The sequence below is a fragment of the Mytilus trossulus genome, chromosome 1 (genome assembly GCF_036588685.1).
Source record: "Mytilus trossulus isolate FHL-02 chromosome 1, PNRI_Mtr1.1.1.hap1, whole genome shotgun sequence".
In the NCBI taxonomy this organism is placed as follows: domain Eukaryota; kingdom Metazoa; phylum Mollusca; class Bivalvia; order Mytilida; family Mytilidae; genus Mytilus; species Mytilus trossulus.
Window position 1 is genome coordinate 12,247,371 of NC_086373.1, and position 12,606 is coordinate 12,259,976.

General features: G+C 30.9%; 1 protein-coding gene across 3 annotated transcripts in view; it reads left to right on the top strand.

The window, feature by feature from the left end:
• The window catches only part of LOC134715395 (calcium homeostasis endoplasmic reticulum protein-like), a 68,862-nt gene that overhangs the window by 16,625 nt on the left and 39,631 nt on the right, over positions 1 to 12,606 (top strand). For all 3 annotated transcript variants that reach the window (XM_063577557.1, XM_063577564.1, XM_063577551.1), the window contains exons 7-8: positions 343 to 454; positions 1,417 to 1,467. In XM_063577557.1, coding sequence (XP_063433627.1) covers positions 343 to 454; positions 1,417 to 1,467 — 163 coding nt within the window. The remainder of the gene's footprint in view (positions 1 to 342; positions 455 to 1,416; positions 1,468 to 12,606) is intronic.

Sequence of the window (12,606 nt, forward strand, 5' to 3'; positions counted from 1 at the left end):
GACGGAGTTATTCAGGTTAAGTCTGATCATGGATCTAATAAGACCTTATGATACTTTCTCTCAACAGAATGAATTCAATATTTTCAAGATTAACCCAGGCATAGTGTTTCTGAATACATTTGTAATATCTGTGGAGAGTTACAGCTCCATATGTTTTTTTTCACAAACAAATTTATGTAAATTAAATGGTTCGGGGCTAATACACATATTATACCAGATCATGTCAAAAAGTCAGGTGAAATCGAAATTTTAATGACATAACATGAATTGGTTATTAATCTCTGATGATATAGACAAGATATACATGTAAGAAATTTATATTCCGTAAACTTTTTTTTATAGCCAAAGAAAGAATGCAGAAGAACTGAAAGAAAATTTGGAGAAAGTTGTAATACCATTATTTTGTAAATCTTTCATTGGTCTAGAGGAAAGCAGGAAAAATAAACTGAATAAGGTAAAATATAACCAAATATTGAAATTACGACCTGAAATTTCAGCAAGAAAGTTTTTTTTCAATGAACACATACACATCTTACAATGGTACCAGTGGACTATCTGATTTATGCAATTGAGAAAGTTAAATTATTAAATTTTAAAGTCTGAGCCTTGGCCAGAAATGGGTAATGATAAATTTTTGAGTTTTGATGTATATAAATTATCTTTGAATGCCTACCACTTCCTACAAAGTTGAAAGCTTCTTGAACACCTTTTGATTTCATCCAGTTAAGCTGGACCCCTGTTGTGTTTACTACACTAAAAACAGGTAAGGTCTAAATCCAACTGTCAGCTTTCTGTCTATGTGATTTCATAACTGAGAGGAGACTAGTGCATCATGTGATGTGTTTACCTTATTAACATTTGAGGCCAAGTTTCTGTCAATATAGTTGGTTAATTTTGTAGCAAATCTTTGAATAGATAAGACCTGTCCACTTAAAGCCATTGGCATCCAACCCGTTCCTAATGTACAAAGCTTTAGATGGAATGGCGGTTCAGTATATCATCCAGTGAGCTCATAAAGGTTATGACCCTTAAAGCAAGCAATCATCTTCTGGGATCATCAGTAGTGACTTTGTTGTTAAATTATTGTAGACAGTATGTCTAGAAATGGTTAAAATGCCAGAGAATCAGAGAAATTCATTTGATTTGAATTTTTTGTTACAAGTTTATAGTTTATATATTAGTTGCTCGAACTAGTAGTGAGTACAATCTATGCATAATAAAGCAGCAAGGACACTTCTGAATGCTGTTGAATTAGAATTTGTAAACCCCTCTAGAGAAAAGCTTTAAAAATGCTGTAAATTTGGTTGATCTGAAAAGAATTCAGAAGATGACAGAATTTCAATTTATTTACAAAGCATCAATGTATATTAAAGAAACTAATTATTTTGTTAAAACCTGTTGCTTTGTTATTTCCAGCTTTTGAATCTCTGGGAAACCAACCACTATTTTAAAGACACCACGATCAAGGTAAGACATCAGTTGTACTATATTTACCTGTAAGACAAGTTTACCTGATTTACATTTCAGACCTTATATGGTAGTTCCAGGTACAACAGGAACCCAATAAAACATAATTGTCATTTTACATTTCATAGATAGGTGGTATATATAATTACATAATTTCAAGGCTGTGACAAGCCATTAATGCAAAGATGTAAATTTGTTGATTAATTAAAATCAAATATAAGTCAATCATGGGCATAAATTATAAATTCTGTTTCCTTTACAAAGAAATAATTGTAAATATGATAAGTATTCCTCTGTAGTTTCCCTTAGTGTCAGATAGGATTTGTTTTTTTCCTCAGAAAGATGGCTCTTTCCTTCCTATGAATGCTAATATGTTGTTAATTGCCTGGTAAATACAGTTGTTTTGGGCGTTATGCTTCAAAGGGATAGACACACTGTGTTACATGATCGTGGTTGCAATCGAGATGAATTGATGCTATATTTTCAGGGAATGAGTTTTATATATTTTAAAGTCAAACAAAAATTGTTTGAAATGATAAGTGGAAAAATGCTGAATATCAATTATCATATTTTTCCTGTAGTGTTTGACTTAAGGTGGTACCCAACACTTTCACTAAAATTAATTTGGCTCGTTTAATTTTCATAAAAATTTTTCAAATTATTTACTTTGACCCTTTGACAAAAATATAAAAAAAATCAAAAAATTTGAACCAACCGTTTTATCAGAAAAAATACACTGGTTTATATAGCAGTTTGACAAACAGTAATTTTGATCATTGAGAAGCTTAATATTCCCTTAACAACACAACGTAATTAAAACGTTTAGCTGACTTTACAGAGTTATCTCCTTGTAGTGTTAGGTACCACCTAAATATACCTTTTTATTGCATTAGGATAATAACTTTGTCTGTTAAGGTATAATTTTATTTCCCAGAAAATCCCCCACCAAAACCTGTTATGTTAGTATAGATAAAATACAAATAAAATCGTTGGTGCCATTACTCTTCAAATGTTGTCAGATGTGTATTTATTAATTGTCGTTGATAATTATGATATCTAGGAAGTTGTAAGTACCTGTCCCTAGAGGGTGTATGTCTCTGTCGTTAGTGGACTGACCACAGCTTTGATGTATGTTATGACAATTTTGATGTCAACATTTGACAAGTCTATCTAGTACTTTTACAACTATTACAGCTTTGTCAAGGCCAAGTTGTTTGTGTTTATTAGTATGCACTTCTTGTTTGGTCAATTATGGGGGAGTTCATTTTCACACTTTATTACGACCTTACTTTATGACAACATGGGAGGAGATATCTTGTTTAATTAGAGACAATGTAAAAAGGTTATTTAGAAACAAAGTAAAAAGGTTATTTAGAGGGCATAATAATTAGATAAAAGTCCCAGTCAAGGTTTGATATATGAAATCATTAATTTTCATTACCAGTAAATATCAACATTTGAATATTAAAGAGATATTTCATATGCATATGTTAACTGATGTATGTATATGTCTTGTTGTTTTGATCTAATAATGACAGTCTGGTATATTGTTCTTGCCATTATTTGGGTGGGGGAGGTATATCATAGTAAATAATGCAGTTTCTCTCTATATATTTACCGGTAATTTTTTGTGAAAGAAAGGAAGCACTCTTTGCACAAACCCCAACCCCAAAAAAGTAGCAAGCACTCTATCCTATACACTCAAACCCTAACCCATTGGTTGTTGAGCAGATTGTTTAAGAGCAAGTTCGTTTGTTGACCTATTGGTGACAAGGCAGATTTTACTTTTATCATTTTTATTTGTCCAATAATTAGACCAAATAAATTGCAGTTTGATCAGATATTGCTGATAGCAGCTGGTAGATTATTTTATGTTTAATTTAGAGGGCAATACTTCCGTTACAAACCATATTAGGTTTAGCATATATAAAACTTATATGTTTAATTTGATGCCTACCATATGTTACTAGCAAAATGAAAGTTTAGTTCTGAAATTAATGCATGACATTGTTCTATTTGCTTTGTGGATTGGTTGTTATAAGTATATAATATGTCATTTGTCATATGGCCTTGGCCATATTTTGAACTCCAGTGATTAGGTTAAGTTTTCAAAATAAGCTATATTTTACATTATTAAGGTTTGCTTTTTTGGCCTCATCTTGATGGTCCAATGCTCTGGTTAGGTCTTTAGATCATGTCTGTTCTTCAAAAACATGCACGATAGCTCACGAAAATTTGTTATGATGATAATTTTTTCAAGCATTTTTTAGTCTGACAAATGTCATATGACCTTGAACTCATTTTCACTGTCTAAATGATAAGTGGTCTGATTTTGTTTTCAAATTCATGTTTTCTTAGTTATTAATGAGATCAACACTATTTGTTATATATGGATTGTTTAAAGAAATATGTGTCTGTCTGACATATGGTGCTGACCTTGTTTTACTTTCTAATGGTTGGATTTAAATTTCAAGATACTGTTTCTTAGTAGATGTATTTACATGTCAACAATAATTTGATATGCAATAAAGGATATTTTACATGATTGCCAAGGGGTTAACTATTCACCAAAGATTTAAATAACAAAATTAATTGTTCAAAGCTGATGTGTCATTTGACCTTGACCCTATTTCAAGCTAGATAGTGAAGAGATTATCCATGAAGGTTAACAATGTTTGCATATCAATTCATTAAAAGAAACAAATACATATGACAAGTTTCATATGACCTTGACCTAAGCTTCAAAGATATTTTTAAAATAACTCAGATATTGAAGCAGACACACCATTTTTAGTGTTTCAACTCCACATAATGTGCAATTCTTGCCATTCATACTACTACATGTTAAGAATAAAATACACATTTTGCAAATAAACATTAGGTAATAATAATAGTACATAATTTTTAAATTGAAGAATACCAATCTTTTCTGATGAAAAGTTATATAATATATTGATAAACTATCAATTTGAAATGATAGATCGTGAAAATGTTTGACAAAAATAGCAGTATCTTAATCCATCAAATAACAAGCCTAAGGATAACTTGTTTTTAATAAATTTGGAAATTTATGTGTGCATTTATTATTGTGAATTATCAGTAGTGACTACACTGCAAATTTATTTTTGTCTCCCTCAAATTAGGTTATGTTCTGGATGAAAAGAAATTTAGGGAATGTTGCTCACTTGAAATGCTTTGTACCATCTAACCATGGGTAATCAGTTGTAGGTGGTCAGAGTGATCTGTTGCATTATTTTAACCTTTTTGATTTGAGCATCTCTGATGATATTTTTTGCAGAAGAAACACATGTCTGGCATACAAAAATGTATCTCTGATGAGTTTATTTGAACTCTATGACATTTTTTCATACATGTAATTCACGTTATGCAGTAGACATAGCTTTTTATTAAAACTTTACATCTCAGTAAAACATAGTTGATTGTACAACTCAAGAGGAATAAAGATTCAAGAGCAACAACATCAGTAGCAGGGTAAGATGATGATAAAAGGCCCTAGTAAACCCCTTCCTCCATGAAATTTTTATTTTTACATACTTGATTCACATACATTTCGCATTTCAAAAACAAATTTTTCATCAATGAAATTCCAGTCAGATGTTCTCATGAATATCCTTTTTATATTAGATACATTTCTTTTTAAGTCTGATGAAGTTTTTTCCTAGGTAATACGTTTCAAATGAGGCACTACACAGGCGTCGAAAGGCGTCATTATGATGTAAAGGGGGTGGCGTCAAAAGGCATCATTATGGAGGAAAGGGACTATTGAAAAAGATTGTAACGGTTATCTCTGTTATATTTAACAGTTGTATCTTAGAATGTTCATTAGTTTTGAATTTTGTTGATAACAACCTTATTGTTGTAAGTAAAACTGCTAACAGAATTCTGAAAATAGAAAATTTTCAATAGTAATAGATTTGTACTGGAAATATGAACTTCTTATGATTTGATAAAATAAAGCATGTGTTTACTGTTTTGTTAATGTTTCTAGATATTGAATTTTTATGTATTAGTAATAATATTAACCCATCTTCAGCCTTGCCATTGCAAATCTATTCATTCCAAAACACTTTAAGATTTTTTGTACAGTGGATTTTGTCAATTATTATTAAAATGTGACCTGTTTCCTCCTTTTGTATGCATCACGTTTCACAATGCCTTAAGGTTATAGGATAAACAATCAGTTGTAACTTATGTAGTTTTCATAAAACCTTGTAGTAATTCATCCAACCATTTATTTTTTAGACCATAGTTCTATGACTGTTTCTAGTCCTTGAGTTTGTTAGTTTGATCCTGAGCTTCATTAAACTGAGGTCTAAAAAGTGGTATTTGCTTCTTCCCAGATATACACATAGCATTTTGGAGTAGAAGCAATCACAGATGGCTTATAGACTGAATAATGTTTCTAGTTATGTTATCAACTGTTACCTTGTAAGTGAGCATGTTGACTTTAATTGACTATTATAAGGCAGGTAAAGTCAAGTGACATATCCTGAATATGCATGTAATATTTGTAATATCAGCGGTTGTTGTTTGTTGTAGTTCATTGAGTGTTTCTCATTTCTCATTTTTTGTATAGATTAGACTGCTGGTTTTCCTTTTTGAATGGTTTTACACTAGTCATTTTGGGGCCATTTACAGCTTGCTAGGCTTGATGTTGAAGGCCATACTTTGACCTGTAATTGTTAAAAAAGATAATAATTGTGACTTGGGTGGACAGTTTTCTCGTTGGCACTCATTTATACCACATCTTCTTATTTATATGATAATGTGATTAAAATGTATTAAAAAAATCATCTGTCAAAATCATAATGCATGAAAAAATAACATCTGAAAAATTTGTTATTAATTTACTTTTATTGTAATTAAGAGCAAGGTGAGTGTTTGCCCACTTTAAAAAAAATATTCATTTAATATGTCTAGAAGTGACAGCTATGAATATGTTTCTACTATATTTATGACTATTTGACAAATCACAATTTGACAGAAATCACAAACAAGGGCATAAAACATTGTTCATGTTTTTACTGCTTAGGTAACAAATATTCTATTCAGAAGGTTAAAAAATTATTCAGATAGGTTTACAAAATGTACTGATTCAGAAGCATTATTGTAAAATTAAATTTTATATGTGTTTTGGATAGGGGTGGGGGTTATATATAGATTCTTACATTGATACCAGTGGATTATCGGATTTATCCAATCGAGATAGTTAAATTATCAATTTTAAAGTCCGAGCCGCCTCGGCGAGGACTTTAAAAATTTATAATTTAACTATCGAGATTGGATAAATCCGATAATCCAAGAGTAACTATGTAAGAATCTGTTTCTCTAATGATTAAAAAGACATTTTCTTTTTTTGTTTACGGAAAATCCCCTTCGAGTGCCTTTCACATTGCACGAAGTTGTCATTTTCATTAACACCTGTTATCATATTTTGATTCATCCGGTTAGCTAAAAAGGTCATGACCCTGAAAATCATCCAATGATCTTTTGAGATCACCAGCAACCACACGTTGATTAAATTTTTTTATACAATGGGTTCAGAAAGGGATAAATTTCCATAGAATTAGAGAAGTTCTTTTAAACATTGAAAGCATTATCTGTATGTGTTTATATACAGGTGATTGGGGATGATTTAAAGTTGAAACCTGGTCCAGTAGTGAGATTCATTTCTGGTCTGCATAGCCTTATTTTTAAAGGCTCTATGAATCGAATTTTGAGTTATTTTACAGATTTTCACAAAAATAAGTATACTTGTAATATAAATATATGTTCTGACCATAGGAGAAAATATCAAGCATCCAGCCATTTGTTTGTTACTGAATTTAAAATACAATGTTATTACTGTATAGGATTCCATCTCTATGCTTGAATAAAATAACATGGTCAAGGATTTCATTAATGAAAACAATTACTGACGTAGCTGCTTATTTTTACCATGAAGATAAGATACAGAAATAGTTACAGTTTTATTATGAAACAGAAAATACGATATACATTTAGATTGAGTATTGATGACAGTGACAGACAGCAAGTTGCTAACTTCTACGTCATCTAGTCGCTGGTAGAGAGTTGTCTCATTGGCAATCATGCCACATCTTCTTATTTTTATATAAAAGTACCTTGGCTGTTTTAATACCAAGGTGAAGGTTAAGTTGTTTGTTCCCTTGATGTATTGACATTATTTCACACCTAGACAGTACATACAAACAAGAATTAATTAGTGTTTCTGTCATTTGAATTAGGTGTTTGTCCATCTAACTATGAAATTACAAATGTTTCCTTCATTGACACTCCAATGTCAAAATATTTGAACAATTTCCTTTCTAGTTAATTTGTTTATTTTGAAGTGAATTATAAGTTTTCTTGAATTTTGAAGACAGAAATTTTAATAGTAAACCTTTAAAGAATCATGTTAATACAGCTCAATTTATACAGACTACTTAAGTGTTTAAAATTAAATGAGGCCACAATTTTATATCGAGAGGATTTTAAGAACATATGTACTTTGATATATGAAAAAGAAGATGTGGTATGATTGCCAATGAGACAACTCTCCACCAAAGACCAAATGACACAGAAATTAACAACTATAGGTAACTGTATGGCCTTCAACAATGAGCAAAGCCCATACTGCATACGGTAGTCAGCTATAAAAGGCTCGAAATGACAAATGTAAAACAATTCAAACGAGGAAACTGAGTTTGCTTTCAGTAACTACAAGCTTTCTTTTGATGCAGTATAAATCTTCTTTAGTCTATGTTTTAAGAATTTGTTGTTTTAGAAAGTTAAGATTATGTCACCTGGAAAAAGAGATAAGACCAAGTCGTTTCTTTAAATTTACACCACTAAACAATATGTCAATAGGATTGTTAAATATTTGGGTCTGTTGGGTTGTTAAATATTTGGGACTATTCCTGTTAAAAGTACAAGTGGAATGATAAATTCAGGAAGGTGATTTATCAAGTAGGATGTATTCTTATCCATCTGTTCTTTGCTTTATTAACTGAACAAATATTTGATCGCATAAATTAAGCAGTAGATTAGACTCATACTACCAGTGAACAAGAATGTACCTTTTGTCCATAGTTAAAGGCTGTAAAATGACCTATATTTTCTTGTTTCTTCATCATTTGGTCACTGTTGGATGTTTTTCTCTTTGACAGTTATAACACACCTTCTTAGTTTTGTACATTTTAATTTGTTAGACAGTGTCTGGTGTTAACTTTCATGTAAATGGTATTTTTTTGCATTTTATGTGCTTCTTTGACCATACTTTGACCATAATAGTTTACTTTTCCACATTGTGACTTGGATGGAGAGTTGTCTCATTGGCACTCTTAGTCTCATACTACATCTTCTAATATGTACTCTTAGCTCACCTGGATCAAAGGACCTATCAAGCTGTTGTCATCATTGCATCTTTAATGTCTGTTCACTCACTTGTTTTAAACTTTTCATGTTATCATCTTCTATGAAACTTCTAAATTTAACAAAACTGAATGGGATTTATGTGAAAAAAATTGTAGCATGGCAAAGATGCAGGTTAACGAATTGCACAAACATTGACAAATGTTCTCATTTATTTATGAAATTCTTTAGTCTAGTTATATGTAGATTATCATCCTTATCAGATTTTTGAGACTTTGGTCAAGAGATAGACTTATAATACTGGTACATCTAAGGTCAGAATGGGAGACCAATCATACATTAGTAACGATTCATAATGTATTGAATATTGTATGATCTTATACATGTTGTATAGCCTTAGGTTGTAACTATCAAAGCACTATAAAATGAATTCACACTACTTGTATCTGGCTGTCAGTGTTTTTGTGTGCAGATATTTAACTGTTACTCTCCAATCTCAAACTGTGATGTCCAACAGTGAAAAAGAGGGTTGAGAATGTCCAAGTATCATTGTTAATCCATTGATTGTTTTTGGGGTCACTTTTATGGTTGTGATGTAAGATACAGTCCTTATCTCTTTGAAGCAGGACCTATATAGATATATAAACATTAACTATTGTATCAAGTATAAATGGCTAGCAATAATAAATGAAATACTAAAAGTCAGCCTACATTGATGATGAGATGTAAATATGGATGATTATTGATTCATCACCTGCTTACATTTTTTTTTAATTGACTGTAATTATATACATGTGTGTGCATGTTGTTTAATTATCAGGTATTGAAACCATGAAAAGTTGATACCTGACTAAAACAGATTGGTATATAAATCGTGTAGTAAAAATTAACATCTAATACTAAATACAAACACATGTAATAGCATGTTATTGGTTTTGTACTGAATATCTGAAAACAACCTTCATAAATCTAATCTATGCTTAACCTGAAATATTTGAAACATGTTATATGCATACATGTGTTACTAACTTATTGGTTAAGACATGTTTGATGCTTCTAAACGTTTTGTTCTATTTGTCTGCAGAACCATTTGAATTATATTATTAGACTGATCTGGTCAGAAAGGACAATTACAATTGGGAACACTAGAAATAATCATTTTAAAGAAAAATTGATAATGTGCCCACTATAAAAATAAAATAAGAAGCTTCTAGGAGAGTCCTGAGGTAGATTGCATCATTGAAGGACCAGATAATCTTCCATAGGGTATTGTTTGTATCAATGTCCATATATGTAATAAACCTTTTGATGGTTACAGCTTCTTTTCAGAAACTACTGGACCAAACATAACTTAAAACAGCAGGGTTTTAATTTGCATCCTTACAAGAACTTTTATTGATGGGATTAATAAATCCTGATTGAAATTTTAAAAGTTTTATTTGGTTTTTAGAAATCACTGAATAAAGAAATATAATATGGTCCTCTACTAAACTTTTAGTTATATTTATGAACTGAAATCCAAGATGACTGTCTCAAAAAGCTTAGTTTAAAAAAAATATAAGAGAAAACAGCTTCTTTGAAACTAAAGAGCTGAATTTCACAAACTTTAAATATTGTCAATAGTTTGACATGCCTACTAGGCATAGTCCTCAGTTGCAGCTTACATGTAAGAACTCTGTCTGCTAATTATAACATAATTCTTCATTTCCTAAAGTAAGGAATACTAATATTGATGGATAGTTGTCTCATTGGCAATCATACAACATCTCATTACTTTTATATTTATAGATTTGAAAATCATGATCGATAAAAATCATTTATAATTTATTATAATTTGACATAGATCAATTTCACATAATTGATATTTTAATGTCATATTTCCTGAAAGCAATCAATTAACTGCACATCAATATTTCTGACATTTCAAGGCTGTTTTAACCCATTTCATGATGTTTTTACAATAAAGGTGGTTAGCATCTACCATTTATATTAACCAATATAGAACATTTATAAAACCTCAAACCAACCTCTATGTACTAGTTAAATTTTAGATCTGTTATTTGGACATGATCTCTAAATACTGATTATTTATAAAAGAACCTATGTTGTCAATACATTTTATTCATGATATGTATATAGTTAGTGATTTATCAGAAAAGATATGGAATGGACATAAACTGGTCCAAAGTTCACTCTCCTTTCAAAGCAAGCCATAGAAGGCAGATTTCAGCTATGGATTTATCATCCTAGTTGTATTGGTCACCATTTCACCAACAATCAGTTTCAAGATTTTATGCAATTGCATTTTAAACTTATATTTAAATTGTATATTGATGACAGTGGTGAGTTATCCATAGAATGAAGTTGTCTTGAGTTTTCACATTCATTGTTGTTGTCTGATGCTCAATTCTTTGTTTCAACCATTCAATGCACTAAAAGATTTGATTCTAATCAAGTCTTGTGTATATAAAGTCTGGGAATCAGCTTGTTTAAACTTATATAAACCACGTTTTTGTTTGATGGTCGGGTGGTTGTCGCTTTGACATATTCGCCATTTCCTTTCTCAATTTTATCAATTTTAGTTCTTGTGCCACAACTCATTTGTGTCCATAATACTTTTGTGCAGCTATTTTTTTTTTAATAATAGGTTTCATTTGCAACTAAATTAAAGCTTTTAAAAGCATGATGTGCCACACAACTTTGAAGATCAATAACTGAACTGAAGCTGTCATCCTGACTCTTCAACTTAGTACCACTTATTTCATAAATTTTTGTAATTAAAGTTCCACAATTTGCTAATGACTGCTAGGTTTAGGTAATAGCATATGGTAATGATAGATAATTGGATTAATTCAGGTGATTTGTATATGTATAAATTATACAGTATTACATATTCTAGCACGATTTATACCTTTGATGAAAATTAATTGGGTGAAAATGATAAATTTTAAACATTAGGATCGACTCAAAGGGACTGCAGGTGATCCTTTAACCTGTAAATTGTAATTCTTATATTTGTCTTTTTGCTCCATAGTATTATTTTCAACTTGATAGTTTATGGAATATTCAGCTTCTTAAACACATTTCTAGAGGCCTCTGTGGCCAAGTGGTCTAAGTAGTTACTACTGTAATCACTAGCCAGTCAACACTGAGGTTGTGAGTTCGAACCCCACTCCTTCGGGGGCACTTGACTTCAATTTTAATTGACTAGGATAGTCAGTAAAGCTATTGAAGGTCTGTGGTTTTCTCCTGGCACTCCAGGTGCCTCTCCCCCCCCCACCCCCACCCCCCCCCAAAAAAAAACCAAACAACAAACAAACTGACTGCCATGAAATAGCCTAAATGCGCTGCTTAAAAGTGGTGTTAAAAACACCAAAAATAAAAAATCAATTACACACAGTTCTTAGTTGAAATTTAGCCTAAAAAGTAGAACTATTTTGAAGGTGATTTGATTAATAAGGACTTGGGTATGGAGTAACAGTAGTTGACTAATTATATATTGAAAAGTTCATAAAAGTATCAACTTTCTAAAATTACTGTAATTTTGTTGTGGCTAAAGTTCCTCTACCAACAGTTACCATATCTAATGTGAAAGAGGACAAAGAACTTTTAATACTAAATTATCAAAAATCCTTCATGCTGTGCATTAGTATGCTTAAACTGTTGGAAAAGCATCAAAAAAAGGTTATTGTCCTGTCAAGAGAAGACAACAAACTCAGTAAACTCATAAATATGTATATTGTTTTC